At 43.3% G+C, this 21,939-nt stretch overlaps 1 protein-coding gene across 1 annotated transcript; it reads left to right on the forward strand.

Annotated features, from left to right (window-relative positions):
- The first annotated feature begins 4,578 nt into the window (after positions 1 to 4,578).
- Positions 4,579 to 21,463, forward strand: xab2 (XPA binding protein 2). Its single transcript, XM_038287975.1, has 19 exons — positions 4,579 to 4,738; positions 5,043 to 5,191; positions 5,314 to 5,437; positions 5,555 to 5,752; positions 8,984 to 9,118; positions 9,205 to 9,369; positions 9,514 to 9,658; positions 9,742 to 9,893; positions 10,216 to 10,335; positions 10,423 to 10,554; positions 11,361 to 11,492; positions 11,602 to 11,715; positions 11,815 to 11,977; positions 12,057 to 12,247; positions 12,671 to 12,793; positions 12,879 to 13,050; positions 20,592 to 20,718; positions 20,837 to 20,946; positions 21,056 to 21,463. The coding sequence occupies exons 1-19, from the start codon at positions 4,703 to 4,705 to the stop codon at positions 21,115 to 21,117; spliced, it is 2,550 nt and encodes an 849-aa protein (XP_038143903.1). The 5' UTR covers positions 4,579 to 4,702; the 3' UTR covers positions 21,118 to 21,463.
- Positions 21,464 to 21,939: the final 476 nt, after the last annotated feature.

The raw sequence follows: 21,939 nt of genomic DNA on the forward strand, positions 1-21,939 counted from the left end.
AAATAACTTAAATCAATTCATCCATTCTGTTACTTTTGTCATTGAATGATAAAGGTAACAAAAAGAGACAGTCAGAATTGATAACTTATAGCTTTACAACTATATGTTAAAGTGAACAATAAAGGACTGACCTGTGAGGGATGCCTATCAGTTCTCAGCGGAGTCTGGGGCTGCTGCTTTTATACAGGCTTAAATGCTTGGTCAGCACCAGTCTGCCTCTCAATTTGGTCAAGCATCCTTGTCATCTTAAGACCCATCGTGTGACATTTCAGGGTCAGTCTGCTATTTTTTGATTTCACATTTACAAGACTTTAAACTAAAGGATTTTTAAATAAGAAAACTGAATAACTTTTTTGGTTTGGTAAAATAATTAAGATGATGTGTAAAAAAGAACAGATGAAATCCATAAATTGAAAAAATTTTTTTTATATATAACAGTCAGAATGTGAACATTGTACATTCAAAACATTGTTCTCTGAATTGTATGATGTACAGGGCTGATTAATGTAATGAACAAAAAAAGAATAATTTGCTCTTTTAAAGTGACAGGATTGTGACCTTCCTTCTTGAACACATACATTTTTGGTTCTTAGTTAATCTCAGTAAATGTCATGTGTCTCAAGTTTCCAGGCTTGCCCACATTTAAGATTTTTGAAATAAACATAGTCTATAAGATGTAGCTTTAGTTGAATAATTCAGCTTTATATCTCTAAATAATCACAAAGATTCTACTAACTTAAATATGACAAACTTTAGTTAACTGTAGTGCGAAGCCATGCCTTCTTATCCTTGCAAACAAACAAGCCTTTGGCCAAGAACAGAAATTCATTTGGGGAAGCTCCCAAGTGGTGCTGGTATACGGTTGCAGGACACTGGCACAGGTCATATTCCTCTAATAAAACTGAATGTTAACCCTCTTTCCATAAGTTCAAGCGGTGTTACACCTTGCCTTAAAAGGAGATAAGGAACATTTGCCAACCCAGGGGAGAGAAGATCTATTATAAGTACCACTCGTATATCAAAGATCTTTATCCTCTTGCTACATTTGATTCTAATGTAGTTGCTGTTGTGGGGACAGTTGATGTCCTTGAAAACTATGTGACACCGATTTTAAATCTTGTCTAGCCGAAGCTTAGGAAATGTTAATGAAAACAACTGCCACAATGTACTCAACACAATGCATCCTTGATATTCAGTAGACCTTGGAGAGGTTTCTATTTTTAGGCCGTAAGAACAGAATCTGTTAGGTTTCATTTATCTCAGTTAACAGTCAATTACACTTTTCATTCATCCGGTTTTAGACTGTAGTCTACTATAATTATTTTATATGAGAGAGCAACAAATTAGTTTTCTTTGTTTATTCTTGTTTGACAATTTTGATAAACTACTAACTTTAGAGATTTCCTTTAGATAGAAAAGTACAATTTTGCAACAACCACTCTGTTTCATATGATGACTTATCAGATTTATTTTTTTCCTACAGACATAAATATTACTGCCATAAAACCATAAGGTTTGTCGTTGTCTGAACAGGTACAGCTGTCTTTGATTGCATTGTTTCTGGAATATATAAAAAGGTTAATGTGTTCAAAAATGTTAAGATCTATGAAAGATATTCTGACAAGTATATTACATCTAGTGCCCATTTCTTTTTCTTTTTTTTTCTTTTTTTTACAGTGTCCTGTCTAGCTATGTGGCAATAAGAGTAATTGTCTTGATGCCAAAAAGAGCCCAACAGATTTTACTTTCACAAGTGGAGCAGTACCGCTATCGCCGGAGTGATCTGCTTGGTTTAAGTGTACCTTTCTGTTAGAACAGCAGCTCCCTCATGCTCTTAGAAGATAAATCATGCTAAATGAAGTAATCATGAAAAGATATAATCACATGTGTTAAATGTATTCTTAATGGTTTAGATGAGACTAATATTGTCAATGTGCAGGCAAGGAGCTTTAATAAGGTTACTCTTTTCTTTTTGTTTTCAATTCAATTCAATTCAGATCAGTTTATTTATATAACGTCAACTCACAACTTGTCATCTCAAGTCACTTTACAGTTCACCAGATTATACAGTCAAATTGATTAAAAAGCTTTCTATCTAAGGAAAACAGTTGATTGCATCGACTCACTGACTCGATGCAATCGTCACACTAAGCATGCTTGTAGCGACAGTGGAGAGGAAAAACTCCCTTTCCACAGGAAGAAACCTCCAGCAGAACCAGGCTCTGTGTGAGCGGCCATCTGCAGAGGCCGACTGGGGTTCAAGGAGACAGAAGCAGAGATACAAAAGGCAACTGTAAAAGGTGGCCCCGTCCAAGAAACACACAGCCAGACAGAAGACCTCCGAGCCAGCTCCCATGTCCAGCCAGTCACAGTCAGAGAAACAGGACTACACTGAAAAACTGGCAGATCTCCAACATCTATAAACAAAGGAGTTGATGGCAGTAGCACAGCTGATATTTCTCTCCAGGGTGGTGTCATAGCCAAACAGGAACAGATGAGGCGAAACTACTATGAGAAAAAGCAGAGAGACCTTAGAGATTGAACTAAGAGGAAAGAGGAAGAATGAAACCGAATGATCAAATAGGGGTCCCTATGTCCTCCAGGTGTATAAGCCTATAGCAACAAAACTATAGAGATAGTTCAGGATAACCTGAGCCACTCTAACTATAAGTGTTATCAAAAAGGAAAGTTTTAAGCCTACGCTTAAATGTAGACAGGGTGTCTACCTTATGGAGTAAAACTGGTAGTTGGTTCCACAGGAGAGGAGCCTTATAACTAAAAGATCTGCCTCCCATTCTACTTTTAGAAATTCTAGGAACCACTAGTAAACCTGCAGATTGAGAGCAAAGTGCTCTGTTAGGGACATAAGGAACAATCATATCTCTGTTATATGGAGCCTGGTAATTTAAGGCTTTATATGTGAGAAGAAGGATGTTAAATTATATTCTGGATTTAACAGGAAACCAATCAAGAGAAGCCAGGATAGGAGAGATATGATCTCTCTCTTTAATTTCATCAGAACTCTGGCTGCAGAATTTTGGATTAGCTGAAGGCTTTTAACTAGAGTTTGTGGACTTCCTGATAGTAAAGATTTACGATAGTCCAGTCTCAGCATTACCCCTGGACAGGAAATTTCAAATTTTTGCATTATTGCGCAGATGAAAGAAGGACATTCTAAAAACCTCTATGATATCGGATTTAAATTAAAGATCCTGATCAAAAATAACACCAAGATTTTTTACTTTATTATCTGAGATCAGTTTAATCCCATCCAAATGAGGTGAGTTGATTCAAACTAAATTGTAATTAACTAATATAAATGGTCAGAACAAGATGGCAAAGATACACCAGGCATGTAGAAATGTAGATGATCTTAATTTTTGTACTTACATTAGAAGGAAGGAGGTCCCAACTAAGCATGTGCACTACCAATGTAATTAAAAAAGCTGTTTCTTATCAGAGAAAAAAATACTTTTTGCAAACATCCCCTCTTGTTTTTTTATTCCTAGTCTCCATTTCTGTTCTGCAAGTGGCAACAATCTCTTCTACTCTCCCTACGTCTAGAGGAAAGGGAAGGGTGGCAAGACAGTTTTCTTTTCTTTTTTTGTTTTTTATAAAAATCTATACTGAACTACAATTTATCACAATCCTGTATGAGAAAGTGTTTGATGAAACTTTATATTCTGTGTATTTATAAGGGTATATTACCAACTCCAAATATTACCAATAGAAAGAATATTGTACATGCTGTAAATTATGGTGGTGGCAAAACTGTCCACTGAGTTTATTTTCCTCCATGACTTTGAAATCTCTCAAAGTGAATAAAGTGCTTTGTGCTGGAAAAAGGGATGTCTAGTCCTCAAGACCTACTGTAGATGCCCAATAAATAAATAAAGCTAATTAAGGTAGTTAAAGTTAGCCCAGAAAGAAAATTGTTCATGAAAAATAGATTTTAAAATGTTGGTTTCGCAGGAAATCCAAAATAAAATATGGGTTTATGAAAAAATGTAATACTTCAGCTGTCTGGAAACTAACTCAATGGATTTGGAAAAACATAATCACATTTATCAGAAAAAAAAAACAGAAAAAGTCCAGAAGAATGTAGTTTAAATGTTTGCAAAAAAGACAAACATTTAAACGACACAGTCACAGAGGAAATAGATGTGTGATTGTGTGTCCATTATCTTGCAACTTCCTTTCCTCATTTTCCCTCAACACCAGCTGATGGCAGTAATGAGCAATGTTACCGGGTTGAGATAAAAAAAATACCTTTTAATGTCAACTGTATGAATTTAAAGATAGAGGAGTATATAAGGCGGCCCTGAAATTAATAAAAAAAAAAACTTTTTTTTTTTTAAATTACATTACAAAATATTTTATTTCAATGATTTTTAGTCGCGTATTTAGTTTGAGGAGAGCTGTCTATTAAGAGGCCTTCCCGGTCCTGGAAGTTACCGGTAGAGGGCGATATTAAAACTTCCCAAAAAGAAGAGTAAGAACGAGCATTTCGACATCGCCCATACGAATGAAAAACTACATATTTTCAACAGGTTTGTAGTTCTTTTGAATGCGCTTGCGCATTGGGTATCGTCCCCGCCGGAAGTCACTACGGGAGACTACACGCATTGAGTTTGCAAGCTAGGTTAGCTATTCGAACGTTAGCATTACGTCTAACTGAATAAGTTATTTTCTCTCTGAAGAAATGCCTTCCTTAAATGGAAAAGCTGACGTTATATTTGTAAGTAACATAAAAAAATAATATTTTATATTATAGTTTAACGACTTATACCATTAGTTTTAGCCGGTTACCGCTAATCTAGCCTCGCTTGGTGAAAATAATTTAGAGTCTGTTGACTCGTTCGTCTTCCTAAATATTAATGCTTCTTTATTAAGACATAAGCGGTCTAAAAATGTAAAACCAAGTTAATTATTGCAACATTCTCTTATCTTCCTTAATTGTAGTGATAACAAACGTCACTAGTTCGTTTATGCTCGCTTATAGCGTAATCTGTTTTATTGTTACTTTTACGCTGCAATACTAGGAGGATGATGATCTTCCATATGAAGAGGAGATTATCAGGAATCCATACTCTGTCAAATGTTGGATGCGCTACATTGAATTCAAACAGAATGGACCCAAATCCACCCTGAACATGATATATGAGCGGGCTCTGAAAGAATTGCCTGGAAGGTAACTGCAAGACTGTGGTTAGGTCTATTGTGTATTATTGAGATATAAATATATTTACAGTCTTTGAATTTGAGAAAGGTGACTTTCTCTTTCTTTTTTAACATTTTCCTTCATTTTTACAGTTATAAATTGTGGTACAATTATCTGAGAGAAAGGAGGAAACAAGTGAAAGGGAAATGCATCACAGATCCAGTTTATGAGGAGATTAATAACTGTCACGAAAGAGCACTCGTGTTTATGCACAAGGTAATGTTGACTTAAAATGAAGCATTCCTGCATTAAATAAAAATAATTAATATTGTACCAATAGTGAGTTTGGGTATTGCTTTTTGGAACTAACCAAGGTTTCTTTTAATGAATTAGATGCCCAGGATTTGGATTGACTACTGTCAGTTTGTTGTGTCGCAATGTAAGATCACAAGAAGTCGGAGGACATTTGACCGGGCTCTGAGAGCTTTACCTGTAACCCAGCATCCACGAATCTGGCCTTTGTATCTACGCTTTGCTCGTAACCTTCCCCTGCCTGAGACAGCCCTGCGGGTGTATCGAAGGTATCTCAAGGTGAGATTTTAGTGTTCAATCCATTTCCATACATCACCTGTCATTTAAGATCAAATTATCGACTTCAGTTATTTCTCTGTGTGGCCTAAGGTTTTATATTTGTTTTGGAGAGATTTGTGGAGATATATATTTGTATAGTGAAAGGCTTTTGAATTATTATTTTTTATGTCAAAAGTAACTGCATAGCTACTTTGATGCAACTGATGATTATTTTGCTAGTCGATTAATCTCTTTTTTTTGGGATTAATAATCAGATAGACAGTGCTGGCCTAGTGGTTAGAGCAGTGTGCTTGTGCTCTGAGAAGGTTTATCCCCACAGCCAGCACTCTGGGTCCCCGAGCAAGGCCCTTAACCCCTGATCTCTCCCCGGGCGCCACACAATGGCAGCCCACTGCTCCCCAAGGGGATGGGTCAAATGCAGAGAACGAATATCCCCAAAGTGGGACAATAAAGGAATTTACACAGAGAGCAAAAGGTTCCTTAAAAAACACTTTACGAAATTATACCAAGTGAAAATAAAACTTTTCCACTTGAGAAGTTCTGGATAGAGCATTTTTTTTTTTTTTACAATTTTGGTATTTCTGTTCAAGATGGGTTGCTTTGTCAGCTAAAGACAAATTTTATTTTTATTTTTATTTTATTTTTTACAGTGTCCTGTCTGGCAAGGTGGCAATAAGAATAATTGTCTTGATGCCAAAAGGAGCCCAACAGATTTTACTTTCACAAGTGTAGCGGTATGGCAATTGCCATACTGCTCCACTTGTTTCATGTATATAAATTGCTTTATTATAATTATGCAGGGAGTTTTACAGTTCATATGGACACTGCAATGTAAGTAGAGCAGAAAAACAGAAGAAGAAGAAGGGAAAAGAAAAAGAAAAAAACAGGACAAAAGATGAAAGAAAGAGGAGATAGGAAGGAGACAATGACAAAACATTTTCAGTCTGCTTCAACACCTGTAATGAGATGGAAAAAAAAAAAAAAAAAAAAAAAAAGAACAGCACAACCAAAAAACATGGTACGAGATATACAATAAAGCAAACACCTTGAAACTATCGCTAACGTAATATTATTAAGTCTGACATGTACTCTGTGTTACCTGAAGATATGAATGTGGGGTTTCTGTTTGGAAGTGAATCTCTAAGTACCTGAAGCCTAGCACCTGTAGTTGTTTGTGAGGGTGAACTTGTGCATGTAAAGTTTTAACCATAGAAAAATGCTCAATAGTGGTTGTGGAGAGCCGGAGAGGCACACCCCCCAGAGCACTGAGTCCAGCGCCGGGAGACCCAAAGCCCCAGGCGCCCAAGGGGACCCCAGAAGCGAAGGCACCAAGGCGGGGCCAGCCCCGGAAACCAGACCCCACCAAGGCAGGAGGAGAGACAGCCACGAAGAAGCCCCCCAGCCACCGCCATGCCGGAGCCGCGGGGACGAGTCCGCGGGCCCCGCCGGCAGCCGGCCACCCCGAAGTAGAGCCGGGCACCGAACACCAGCCCCCCCACGGCGCCGACCGAAACGCCCCAGCCCCACAGAGCACCGAAACACGCCCCGCCCCCAGCACCAAGCCCCGGCGACCGGCCGCAACACCCACCGCGACCGCACCACCCAGGAAAACACTCAGGCGGCCCCGCCCCCGGCCGGGGCCCATGCGCATCCGCCACGAGCGCCGCGGGACCCCCCCAAAACGCCCCCCCGGCCAAAAGCGCAGCCCCACCCCACCAAGACCGATGCCAACAGCGCGCAACGAAACACACCGCGCACAGAATCAGCCCGAGAGCAGAAAAGCCGCCCGGCGCAAAACCGCAAGAAGAGCAGACCGCAGCCGGCGCAACCCCCCACGCCCGCCGTCCCCCCCCGCCGCCCGCACCAGGCCCTGACACGCGGCCAGAGCAGCTCCGCCGCCCCGGCCCCCCACCACGCGCCGGCCATAGCCACTCCAGGCCCCCACCCGCCCCGCAGCCCCACCCGCCGCGATCAGCGGGAACAGAGCAGCCCCGCCATGCCTCCAGGAGGGAAAACCCACCCGAATACCTAGCCAGCGCAGCCAGCCCGCCCAGACCGGCCCCCCAACACTACCCCCGCCGGAGCCGCCCGGCCCCCCACACACCAGCGGCGCGCCGCCAGCAGGCCCCCCACCCAGCAGGCCCGCCCGCCCCCCGAGAAAACAGACATGCCAAACCCCCCAAAGGAAGAAGGAAAAAAAAAAAAAAAACAATGCCCCCACAATGCGACAGCGGACACCAGACACCGACCCGCCCGCAACCGCTCCCCCCCACCGAGGAAGAGAAAAAAAAACATAAATAAATAGGTAAATTAATTAATTAATTAATAATTACAATTAAAATAAATAGGCAAGAGGAGAAGTGCGAGCGGAAAAACCGGAGCCCAAAACAGGACCCAAGACCCGCACCCCACCATGCCGTGCAGCTCCCCCCCCCCCCGAACCGGTACCACAGAACCGGCATAGGAAAGAAACACCGCCCAGGAACCGGCATCGTAGCGAAGGCACCGGCACCGACCCCGAAAATCCCCGAACAACACCCAGCCCCACCCCGAAGCGGATCCAGTCCCAGGCCCCAGGGATCCGAGGCCCCAAGGGCACCCGATCCCCAGACAGGAGCCCCAGCAAAGCCCCGGCCGGCCGGGGCCAGCGGAGAGGCCGCCAGGAATGAGCCAGCAGTCCCCCGGGCATCCACCCCCAGCTCCACCAGTGCACCGGTGAGCCCCGACGCCAGCCAGCGGAGGGAGAGCAGGACGGGGGGAATGGGCTCCGCACTTAGCGGAGACTTGAGATGTATTTGGGAGAGGGTGCGGTTGAGACCCCAACCTGGGAGAAAAAAAAAAAAAAAACACACCATCTCAATCATGCCTTCCCTCCCTAGTGCCCCCACTCATACCACAGGGAAGAAAAAAAAAAAAAAAAAAATTTGAATAAAATAATAATAATAATAAATAAAGAAAATAACAACGCGGACACACATTCACACATAACACTCACATCCAATAATACCAAATTTTAGAGTTTCTACACTCCACTTAACAATCAATCTATTACTAAATTAGTTTATGATAATTTAAAATAATAGATTAATCTGATTAATTGTTTCAGCCTTACTTTGATGTTAAAGTTGTATATAGAAACAGTATTTTTGGTAGATAAAAAGCTCTAGAGATTTAAGTGCAATATTCCTCTACATAATTCAAAGTTCACTGTTGTCTCTTTATCCATTGTAGCTATCTCCAGAGAATGCAGAAGAGTACATAGACTACTTGCGGTCTGTTGGTCGTTTGGACGAAGCAGCTATGCGATTAGCAGCAATTGTAAATGATGAAAGCTTTGTGTCCAAAGAGGGCAAATCTAACTATCAGGTAAGATGTCGATTTCATTTGCACTTTTGTTTGTAATGAGCTGACCATAATACCATATGACATGTATTTTCATTTTCTTTTTTCAGCTGTGGCACGAACTATGTGATCTGATCTCTCAGAACCCCGATAAAGTGACATCTTTGAATGTCGGGGCCATCATACGAGGAGGCCTCACACGCTTTACAGACCAACTTGGAAAACTTTGGTGTTCTTTGGCTGACTATTACATCAGGAGTGGCCACTTTGAAAAAGTGGGTTTTTGCTTAATAGCTTTTATTTTTATGCAGTCAGTTTTTAATTAATCTGTTTCTTTTCCTTCCATTCTTTCCTGTATTTGATTTAATTAGGTTGTTTAAAAGGCATTGCCTGATGTCTCAATTTATTTGTTTCTTTAGGCAAGGGACGTTTATGAGGAAGCTATCCTTACAGTGGTAACAGTGAGGGATTTCACACAAGTATTTGATAGCTATGCTCAGTTTGAAGAGAGCATGATTGCGGCAAAGATGGAGACCACTGCTGAGATGGGAAAAGAGGAAGAAGGTTTGTTTACATTAACACCGATAACACATCTTTCTTTACAGTTTTAGTTATAAATGGCTTAATTCTTTCCCTTCTTCTGCCAGATGACATAGATCTGGAGCTTCGCCTGGCTCGCTTTGAGCAGCTGATTGCACGGCGGCCACTTCTACTTAACAGTGTACTACTGAGGCAGAACCCCCATAATGTTCATGAGTGGCACAAACGGGTAAAACTCTATGAAGGAAATCCGCGACAGGTAGGTTTAAGAGCTTATCCGTATTTTAAAGGGGCATAGTCATGTTATATGCGATAAATCAGACCAAAAACCATTTGAACAAGATACAATAAAGTAATACAATACAATTTTACCGATTGCAATTATGTGAAATATTTTACCTCTAGTTATGCTGTGTGGTGGTGATAAACAGCCCACTAGCAGGAGTCCTTGTGCATCCAGACTGAGCTACTGGTGTATAAATTTAAAAAGACAAATAACACCATGCCCTTTCAACAAAAACATTCATTTAGCATTATGTGTGACTCATGCAGTACTCATAAAAACAATTTTTTCACTCCAGATCATCAACACGTACACTGAAGCAGTTCAGACTGTGGATCCAATGAAGGCCACAGGCAAGCCTCATTCTCTCTGGGTTTCTTTTGCCAAATTCTATGAGGAGAATGAACAGCTGGATGATGTAAGCTAATGTCTTTCCTTAGGGCTTGCATGGACACTATAGATTATTTTTTTCTTCTCATTTATATTTCTCTTATTTCTACCTTAGGCCAGGACAATCTTTGAGAAGGCAACTAAAGTGAACTACAAACAGGTGGATGACCTTGCTGCAGTTTGGTGTGAATTTGGAGAGATGGAGCTTCGCCATGAGAATTATGATCAGGCACTGCGAATATTGAGGGTAACCAGCTGCTATTTGATGTTTTGGTTCTACAAATGCTGTGTGTAGCATGATTACAGTTGTTGTAAAATTGTGTGTTTATATATATATATATATATATATATATATATATATATATATATATATATATATATATATATATATATTAGGGCTGCAACTAACGATTACTTTTGCAAGTCGATTGATTTTTTTTAGATTAATCGATTAATAATTGGATAGCTAAAGGGTTTCATAAAGAAGATGAAACTAAAACTTTTCCTCTTGAGGAATTCTGAATTTTTTATTGTAAATGCAAAATGTTTCCATTTTTTTTGTTACAAATTTCCAATAATTACTGATCTAAATGGGTTGCTCTGTCAGCTAAAGACATATTTTACAGTCTAAACTCCGGTTAACAATTGAAATAACGGGCAGTTTCAGTAATCGATTAATCCGATTAGTTGTTTCAGCCCTTATAACAATCCTTATATATTTATTCTATTATGTGACCTGTTCTGCTCCTGTTAGAAAATATATTCAAACTCATAAAAGGGATGCAATACAGCATGATGGAACACATTTGAGAAGCTCATTGATGCTCTATTAAGTGGATGCCTAGTGACATCTATTGGAAAATTCGGGAACTGCAAAAATATAAATAAATTTCTTTGCAAATGTTCTTTTTAAAGAATATCTTTGCATTAAGCATCAGAGTATACAGAAACTTAGGAAAAATGTCCAAAGTATGTAATTTAATATTTTTTTATTTAAATAGCAGACGTACTACTGCTAAAATACTAACTTGCTATTTTTGCATTTTGAATTAGAAAGCTACAGCAATCCCATCAAAGAAAGCGGAGTACTTTGATTCGTCTGAGCCAGTCCAAAACAGAGTCTACAAGTCCCTGAAGGTGTGGTCGATGCTGGCAGACCTTGAGGAGAGTCTTGGTACTTTCCAGGTATGTATAGAAATATGTTTATAAAAACATAACTCAAAGTCAGATCCACATTGTTTGCTACAGATATGTTAACCTCTTTTTTTTTTTTTTTTCTGCTTTTAATCATCAGTCTACAAAAGCGGTGTATGACCGGATTATAGATCTACGCATTGCCACTCCTCAAATTGTCATCAATTATGCCATGTTCCTAGAAGAACACAACTACTTTGAGGAAAGCTTTAAAGTAAATACATTTGACCACACTATTGTATAAATGTATATCAATAAGCATTTTTGTATTATTGATTTAAACACTTTTTTGTTGTTACTTTCCTTTTAAAAGGCATATGAGCGAGGGATTGCCCTCTTCAAGTGGCCAAACGTTTATGACATCTGGAACACTTACCTCACCAAGTTCATTGATCGTTATGGTGGCAAAAAACTGGAGCGAGCCAGAGATTTATTTGAGCAAGCTTTGGATGGCTGCCCTGCAAAGTTTGCAAAGAGTAAATACTTTTTGTAGCATGCACAAAAGATGTTTCTTTGACTAAATGTAAAATACTAAAAAAAAAATTCTTTTTTTAGCTATTTATCTGCTGTATGCCAAACTGGAAGAGGAATATGGACTGGCGCGACATGCCATGGCGGTCTATGAAAGAGCAACACAGGCAGTGGAAACTGATGAGAGACACCATATGTTTAATATCTACATCAAGAGAGCGGCGGAAATTTATGGAGTGACTTACACCAGAGCTATCTACCAGAAGGCTATTGAGGTGGAGCACATTTTGATTGATATAAAACAATTCATTCTTTTCTTGTTCTTTATCAAAGTGGCAGGTTTACAAAGAAAGTTGTATGTGCAATGACATAAAAATGATTTAATAGTCTAATAATAAATTATACTAAGCAATTTTAAGAATATTTAAACTAACATCACAGTAGGTGCACTTACTTTAGTTTAATCCTATTTATTTTAGTTACATCCATGTTGATCATCTGAGTTTTGAATTTTTAAAACTGATACTTTCCCAATCTCATATTCATTATGTAGTTTTTGTATTTATTGATACACAACTACTGTGCTGAGTTTGTCTAGAGTGATAAAATGAATTTAAAGCAGTAACATTTTATTTAATTTACATATACTTTTTTTTAACTTACCGGTAAGCTGATGACACCCTTTTCTGTTTTCTCAGGTTCTTCCTGATGAGCATGCCAGGGACATGTGTATGAGATTTGCGGACATGGAGTGTAAACTAGGTGAGATTGACCGTGCCAGAGCGATCTACTCTTACTGCTCTCAGATCTGCGACCCAAGGGTGAGAGATGCCAACTTTTTAAATATTTTTCTTGCAAAGTATTAGAATATTCCTAATCTAATGCTGCGTATTGATTACCTTTTAGGTGACTGCGAATTTCTGGCAGACCTGGAAGGAATTTGAGATCCGACATGGAAATGAGGATACAATTAGGGAGATGTTAAGAATTAAACGCAGTGTCCAGGCTACATACAACACTCAGGTCAACTTTATGTCCTCTCAAATGTTGAAGGCTTCAACAAGTTCCACAGGCACTGGTAAGGAATAGCACATTTGATTGTTTGGTTTTGACTTGTGTGTTCCCTTGGTTTCTATTGTTAGTCTCTAGATGGGTAGCTCATGGAGGTGTGTAATGCTTTTATTGTTGAAATACTGCAGTCTTTCTGCTTCAAATATGGTCTGTCCCCGATCCTTCCCGGAAGCGCGATCCGTACCATGAACTCATTTTCCCGTGCACAACAAGATATACATCCCGGCCGACCGAGAATTTAATTTGTTAAAAAAAAGACCTAAATTACCTTTTTACCTCCCCAAAAATAGTAATCGTACTAAACTATAATATGTTAAAGGTTAATAATTTATATCCTGTGAAAATACAGGCCTTAAAATGCTTTCTGTTTTATCACTCGATCTAAACTGGAAATGGAATCCTATGCTACTTCCGGGAGCTAACTTTTTCGGGTTTGAATTTAGACATAAATCTACACTTTTTGAGTTTAATGTTTTCCTTTCGGGTTAACATTATGGCATATAGTGCGTAACCAAAAGAAGGAAACAACTACAATGCAAATAAACATGGTTTAATCATATTTTGCTGGACTACTCTGACCATGTCCGATGATGACCTCAGACAAGCATTTTAACAGAAAAAATCTTAAAAGCATCAAAATAGTCTCAGAAAAGTCATAAAACATTTTATAAATCTGTGTATTAGCATTCTTTAGTGAGTTGAGGATAGAAATAATTACTTTTAGTACAATAATAACATTATTTATGGAAACCCGGATGTATATCTGCTTCCACATGCGCAAATGAGCTGATGGTACGGATCATTCTTCCAGGACGGAGCGGGTAGTAACAAGCAGCAACATAGAGGTGTTCCTCAAGGTTTAATCTTGACACATTTATTTATTTTCAATTAAAGCAGGATTAACACTTTGATTTCCCCCATACATTTGATATACACACACCTCAGGAGAAATTAAATAACTATATAAAAAAAAGTGCTTCTAGGAGTATTAAACCCCTTATTTATTTACACTTAAGCAAAACAATTTTCAAGTAATATTAATTTTGGAAGGAAAAAAATCTTAAACAGCTGATTTATCTTTTTTTGCATTTTGATTTTAAAAGACTCTGGTGCAGAAATTATTTAGCCCCTACACATATTTACAGGAATCCCCTTTATTGATAATATACCAATCAACTTATTGTTGTGATTATATTATTTGCTAATGATTAAATAATGTTTCTCCTTTATTTTGACTTTATATCTGTGGTGATGAGCTCTAAGTGGAAGGCTTTAATATCATTGCCTTAGTGTTTAGTTTCTTTAATGGATTTTCTATCAGATTCAAGTTTGGAATCTGGTCAGACAGGCAGCACATTGGAGCAGCAGATGGTTTTCCTTTCTTTGCTTCTTAAGTGCTATTGATGAACTGTGCAAACTACAAGGAAAATCGAAAGTTACGTATGTAACTACGGTTCTATGAATCCCGGATGACCGCCAGAGGGCGGTGCTGAAAGCACTGAATGTTCCCTTCGGGCATGCGCAGTTCGAGTAATTATACCAACAGAGTCACACCTGTGACACCGGATGACCACTCAGAAGCTATATAGCCTGGTGTCATCCTTTGCTCTGCTCCTACAGAATCTTCTCGCAAAAGCAAGGATTCTGAGTGACAGAGAAGCTCTGGCGGTCATCCGGGATTCATAGAACCGTAGTTACATACGTAACTTTCGTTCTATTTCATCCCTACTGACCGCCAGAGGGCGGTGCTGAAAGCACTGAATGACTAATGCCAACGATGTCACAAGGAATCCTGAGCACATACCTCACAGAGGAGGCCCAGCAGAACCTTGTAAAAGGACCTGACCCAGGGGATGAGGGGCAGCCACATTGACACTGTAGAACCTGGTGAAGGTGGTTGGGGTAGCCCATGAAGCAGCAGCACATATAGCTTCCAGCGGAACCCCTCTCAAAGCAGCCCAGGAAGCGGTGACGCTCCTGGTGGAATGTGCTCTCACACCGACTGACAGGGAGCAGTGACCTGCAGCGTAGGCGTGGCAGATGACACTCACAATCCAATGGGACAGACGCTGTTTAGAAAGAGGACAGCCTAACCTTGGACCCCCATAGCATAGGAAAAGCTGGTCCGAGCGTCTCAGATTGGCGGTGGCTGCAATGTATGCCTCCAACGCTCTTACTGGGCACAACAACTCCGACTCATTCTCAGTTGTACCAGATTGAGGCTGAAACCGAGCGAGCCGCAATGGCTGGTTACGGTGAAAAGGAGACAACACCTTAGGCACAAACGCAGTATTAGGCCACAGGGTAACACCAGAGCCATCTGGATTCCACCTGATACACCTAGGGCTGACAGAAAGAGCATGTAGCTCGCTGACCCTCTTAGCTGAGACGATAGCCATCAGGAAAGCAGCCTTGCAGGAAAGCCACTTGAGTTCTGCTTGTGCCAAAGGCTCGAATGGAGGGTGGCACAGAGCTGTGAGAACCAATGGCAGATCCCAATCTGGGGCTCGTGGGGCTGGCCGCTGGCACAACCTACGAGCACCACGCAGAAAAAGTGAAACCAGTTCATGGCGCCCCACTGTACGGTTGTCAACAGTTCGGTGAAGACATGAAATTGCTGCAACATACACTTTAAGGGTCGAAGGAGAGCGGCCCTTATCAAGGAGAGACTGGAGGAACTCCAAAATAGTGGGCACCGAGCAGGAAAGCGGGTTCTCATTGTGGGCAGAGCACCACTGAGAAAAGAGGCGCCATCTGTTAGCATACTGCAGCCGAGTGGAGGAAGCCCTAGCACTCAATACGGTGTGTTTCACGGTGTCTGAACACCCAGTCAGCCTCCCAGGGGCCATGCCCACAGCTGGAGACGTTGAGGGTTGGGGTGCCATATCTGTCCCCCCAACTGAGACAGCAGATCCCTCCTTGCTGGAAGACGCCATGGAGTACCGTGACACAGACTCCAAAGCAGCGGGAACCACGGCCGCGCTGGCCAGAACGGAGCTACCAGCAACACTCTGTGGCCCTGCTCGAGAACCCTCCGTAGAGTCGGCCAAACCAGTGAGAGGGGTGGAAAGGCATACAGGAGAACCTGCGGCCATGGATGAGCCAGTGCATCCTGGCCCAATGCGCCCGCCATCCCGGTTAGGGAATACCATAGGGGGCAATGGGTCGACTCCTCTGTGGCGAACAGATCTACCTCTGCCTGCCCAAAGAGGTTCCAGATTATGCGCACTACGTCGGGGTGAAGAGACCACTCTCCCGGAGCAGGTGCCTGGTGGGATAGAGAGTCCGCAACCTGGTTCTGCCGTCCTGGCAGATACGCTGCGCGCAGGGTACACAGACGGGGATACGCCCATTCCAGGAGATCCCTCGACACCTTCAAGAGACGTGCTGACCTGGTGCCACCTTGGTGGTTTATATGATAAACAACAGAGGTGTTGTCTGTCCGAATCAGCACGTTCCTTCCCTCTAGGTGGGGCAGAAGGCACCTGAGGGCCATGTGCACAGCCCGCAGCTCCAGCACATTTATGTGTTCGGTGCGCTCCCTTGGGTCCCAGAGACCCCGAACAGCTCTGTGTTGCCACACGGCACCCCAGCACATGAGGCTGGCATCCGTGGTGACCACCTCCCTTCGACACAATACTAGCCCCATTGGAACACCACTGGACAAAAGGGTCCCGTCTCGCCAAGGAGCTAGGGCATGGAGGCAGCTCCTGGTCACCATTAGCCTGCGATGCCTGTGCAGCCTGGCGTCTAGGCGAAAGCTGTTGAGCCATCGCTGCAAAGGACGCAGAAGGAGCAGCCCTAAGGGCACGACACGAGTGACTGATGTCAGTTTGCCCAGCATTCGCAGGAAGGTGATGTAGGGAAACTCCCTGCCCAGTCTGAATCGACGGACAAGCTGGAGTATGTCGTCCACCCTGTGAACAGATGGACGGGCCATCATGGTAGCAGAGTCCAGATGCATCCCAAGAAAGGTGGTTGTCTGAGATGGAACCAGACAACTCTTTGCCAAGTTGACTTTGAGGCCTAACATTGACACATGAAGTAGAAGCTGGGACGTATCCCGAGAGGCAGCTACCTGAGAGGGAGCACAAAGAAGCCAATCGTCCAGGTATGGCAGAATCCTGACTCCGGAGGCCTGTAGAGGAGAGAGGGCTGCTTTCACGCATCGAGTAAACACCCTCGGGGAAAGGGAGAGCCCGAATGGGAGCACCCGGAATTGCCAATGGCGCCCCCGATAGGCGAACCTGAGAAAACGGCGATGTTCTGCCGCAATAGGCACGTGAAAGTAGGCGTCTGTCAGATCTACTGACGTAAACCAATCTCCCGCCACAATGGTCTGAAGGACCTCTGTTATGGTGAGCACGTGGAAGGGAAGGACCTTCAGGTACCGATTCAGTCCCCTTAGATCTAAAATGGGGCGAAAACCGCCGGTCTTCTTGGCCACAAGGAAGTATGTGGAGTAGTAGCCTCTGGGTTGCTGCAGAGGATCTACAGACTCGATTGCCCCCTTGCCCAGGAGGGCGGAAAGCTCCTGGTCTAGTGCCTGAGATTTCACCGGGTCTGTGATGACAGTCATCTTGACCCGGTGTGAGAGGGGGGGCCGCCGTCGGAACTGGAGCCTGTAGCCATTGGTTAAGGTGGCAACCACCCATGGATCTACGGCATGAGCAGCCCAGAAATTCAGCTGCTGATGGGAAAAATGTCCGACGGCTGGCCCGGTGGCATCATCTTCTATCCCCACGGCCCCTGGGGGCTCTGGGGGGAGGGCGTCCAGGATTTGAGGCCCGGGTCTGTCTAACAGGGCGGCAGACTGGCTCCCGAAAGTCCCTTCTCGGTCTCTGCCGCACATCATGGGGATAGGAACCAACAGGTCTGCCACCGGTCTGAGGTCGTGGCTGAACGCTGGGGGTAGTGGCAGGGCGGCCCGAACGCTGGGGAAAGGCAGGTATGCTCCTGCGAAGGCCGGAAAGCTGCTGGCTAGTCTGACGTGCCTGAGCAGTCCGTTCCAGCGCCTCCAAGGCAGCTGATCCAAACAGCTCCCCTGGTACAACCGGGACACCCCTGAGGGTCCTACGGCATGCTTCAGTCAGAGGAGACTGTGCCAACCAGACCTGTCTACGAGCTTGGACAAGGAAAGACATGACCCGTCCAAGCTCTCTGGTCATCAGCGCGAAGGCCTGCAGCGCTGCGTCACTATAACCAATCGTCGCACTTGCACCACCAGTGTCCTGAACAGATGCAGACAGGGCAAACATGAGGTGCGCCAGGGAATTGCCAAGGCGGCCAGCACGCGCTCCTGCATTGTACGCCTTACAGAGGAGGTCATCTGTAACCCGACATTGAGTCCGCGGGCACCGGACATCAGGACGCAGGGCTTCATCTGGTGACACAATCAGTGAAGCAACAGCTGGTTCAATTGCTGGCATACGGTCCAGGCCGGCCTTCACTGACTCATGCATGGCAGCTAATACACGACCATCCGAGGAGAGACGCGACAGCGCTCTCGGTTCCCGCCAACAGGCGTGTAACTCCTTCAGGTACTCCTCTGATGGAGGTACAGAAAAAGGAGTAGGAGCCCTTCCACGTCTGAAAAAAGCACTGCCAGAGCTGGATGCCTCTCCTTGTGGGAGTTCCAGCTGCAGCTGCTTCAGGGCCATAGACATGACCTCCCGCATGGAACCGTCACCGGCCTCTCCAACCGCACTCTGAGATGAAAATGAACCAGCCTCAGAGGCTTGAGAGGACCCTGCCTCCTCCTCATCTCTAAAATGAGAAGCGGAGGCAGCCAGAGAGATAACGTCATCCTCTACAACCAGCTCGGGCATTGGTGGGGAAGAGAGCCCAACCACTGGGAGCGAGGGATCAGATTGCCGTGTCTGCAACAAGGACTTCATCTCTGCCAGCTCTGCTGACAACTGCTCCACCCTTGTGGACAGGCCCTGGTCAGGTTTGGCCCGCTTCCTCCGGGGGAGGGGCACAGATGCTGTGGTCCCACCACGGCGCTTAGAACGCTTGGGGGGAACCACCTGCCCAGAGGGCGGAAGGTCCGAGCCCTCCTGGGGGCACAACTGGGCCAACCGGGCCACCCTCACTGCATGGGCATAAAGCTGCAGTTCATACAGGGGTTCTCAGACAGCGCCTCCAAAAGGTGCTCATGTCCAAGGCAGGTAGGGCACAGGTCGTGGCCATCCTCTGCCTGCAGGGCAGCCCCACAATCTATGCAGCTGTGAGAGCCATCCATGTCGAAGGCCAACAAGGCTTAAAGAACAGAAAGTTATCGAAAATCGGGAGAGGGGGCGCAAACGCAGCCGTCACAATTACAGCAGAGAAACGAAAGAGGCTGCGAGCACAAGGCAGCCGATACTGGGAGAGGGGGCGAGAACCGCTACCATCACCAGTTATAAAACCAATAAACCAAAAAAGCTAACAACGTTAGCTGTATGGAAACTTAAGTTGGAAGTAGGAGCGAACAACGCTGCCGTCACCAATTATAGCGGATAAAACAAGAGAGGCTGCGGACACAAGGCGGCCGATACCGGGAGAGGGGGCGAGAACCGCTACCGTCACCAGGTATAAAAGCAATAAACAAAAAAAGCTAACAACGTTAGCTGTATGGCAACTTAAGTAGGGAGTAGGAGCGATAAACGCTGCCGTCACCAATTAAGAGAGCAGACCAACGAAAAGGCTGCAAAAAAAGGTTGATATTGGGAGAGGGGGCGAAAACGCTGCCGTCACCATTTATAATTAAGCAGACCGATGAAGAAGGCTGCAAACAAACCAAAAAAGGCTAACAACGTTAGCCGTCTCCAACTTCGGCAACGAAGTAGACCACACTTGGTTGGGAGAGGGGGCGAAAACCGCGGCCGTCAGTAATTATAGCAGCGCAGACCGGTGAAAAAAAGGATGCAAAAGTAGGGAATATACTGGGAGAGGGGGCGAAAACCGCTGCCGTCACCAGGTATAACACCAACAAACTAAAGAAGCTAACTACGTTAGCCGTATATAACTTCGGCAGTGAAGTTATTCACACTGGGAGTAGGGGCGAAAACGCTGCCGTCACCAGTTCGGAACAAAACAGCACGAAGCTGTAGGTAAAAAGCTAAAGTCGTGAGCCGGGAGAGGGGGCGCGGACGCTACCATCACCAGCAAACAACTCACTTACCTTCCGTAATCTTCAGAATCGACCCGTTGCAGCCCTAGGAGGGCGGAGAATAACCGCAACTCCGGTCAAGAGACAGGGGCTTCAGACAACGGGGAAGTTAGCGAACCGCTTGCGAGAAGAAAAAAGGAGCAGAGCAAAGGATGACACCAGGCTATATAGCTTCTGAGTGGTCATCCGGTGTCACAGGTGTGACTCTGTTGGTATAATTACTCGAACTGCGCATGCCCGAAGGGAACATTCAGTGCTTTCAGCACCGCCCTCTGGCGGTCAGTAGGGATGAAATAGAACTCAAATTTAGTGCCTACATTCTATGTCGTCCATATTAGGGAAATTAGAGGAAATGTTTTAATTGATACATTTGTGTTTTTCGTATTTCATATCAGTTTCAGATCTTGCTCCTGGTCAGATGGGAATTGATGATATGAAAATGTTGGAGCAAAAAGCTCAGCAACTTGCTGCAGAGGCTGAGCAGGACAAACCCAAACCAAAAGAGAAAATTCTTTTCGTCAGGTTTGTGGTTCCTATTCTTGCTGATGAATACTTAGAAATCTTGAACAGATTCTATTTATGACTTTCATGAAGCCTATTACTTTCAATAGATCATTGTTTTGCTTATCTGTTTGCTTAGGAGTGACACGTCACGAAGTGAGTTGGCTGAGCTTTCCAAACAAGCCAATCCTGATGAGATTAACATCGATGAGGATGATGATGAAGATGATGAAGACCAAGGACCGGACGGTTAGTGTGATATAGGTTATAATTAGGGAAAAACATTTGCATATATAGGCATTTCCAGGACAGTTTTGCATAATTTAATTGCAATTGTTTTTTTTTTTTGCCTTTACAGAAGTGCAGCTTGAGCAGAAGAGTGTTCCAACCGCAGTTTTTGGAGGTCTTAAAGAGGACTGAAAAATAACTTGTTACATTTTGCAAAGATCCAGACTTCTGTAACACTTCAGTGGTGACATCATTTTAATTAGGATAAATGTTTAGATGTGTCAACTGTTTTATAGAGTGATACAGTCGGCCTTAAGAATTAGTATAAGTATTTTCCTATTACAGCTTAGTTTTTTGTTTTTTTTGTTAAAGAGATGGATCTATTTTGATCACATGATGTCAGTAATTCACTCATTTAGGATACATTTTACATAAAATACCCTTTTTTACGGTTGGATGTTTGCTTACACTTAAATATTATCCATGGAGTCTGTATTCTGTAAAAAAAGATTCTTGAAAATAAATATTCAAAACAAAATTTTGGCTTTTTATGACTGGAAGTAATGTCACAAAAGAGGGAAGGGGGATTGTTTCATCAGACAGAAACATTTCTGGGTGAATCATTAAAGGTTTTAATTAAAGGTATAGTGGAGGATTTTTTTTCAGATTTTTTTTTAAAAGACCTCTCCACTTTTAGAAGGAATGCACATGCACAACCCTGTACCCGCTCCTGAGAAGTAACGCCTATTAAACGGGTGCGAGAGCATGCACAAACCCATTTCTCCCCATGCATGCTCTTTTTAAAAGTTGCTGTTTGCATCGCTCATACAAGCTTACTTTGCAAAAGAAAATTTGCAATTTTTCCGCTATGTCAGACTCATCGCCTGTATGTAAAAATGAGGATGAGCATGTAGAACGGTCGTGCGTAAACGTATCACAAGAATACATATCACAAGAATGATTGACAGTTAGGACTGCTTATTTTAATGAGCCACCCAGAAAAAGAACATCTTT

This window comes from Cyprinodon tularosa, unplaced genomic scaffold (genome assembly GCF_016077235.1).
Source record: "Cyprinodon tularosa strain WSP-4 unplaced genomic scaffold, ASM1607723v1 ctg246, whole genome shotgun sequence".
In the NCBI taxonomy this organism is placed as follows: Eukaryota; Metazoa; Chordata; class Actinopteri; order Cyprinodontiformes; family Cyprinodontidae; genus Cyprinodon; species Cyprinodon tularosa.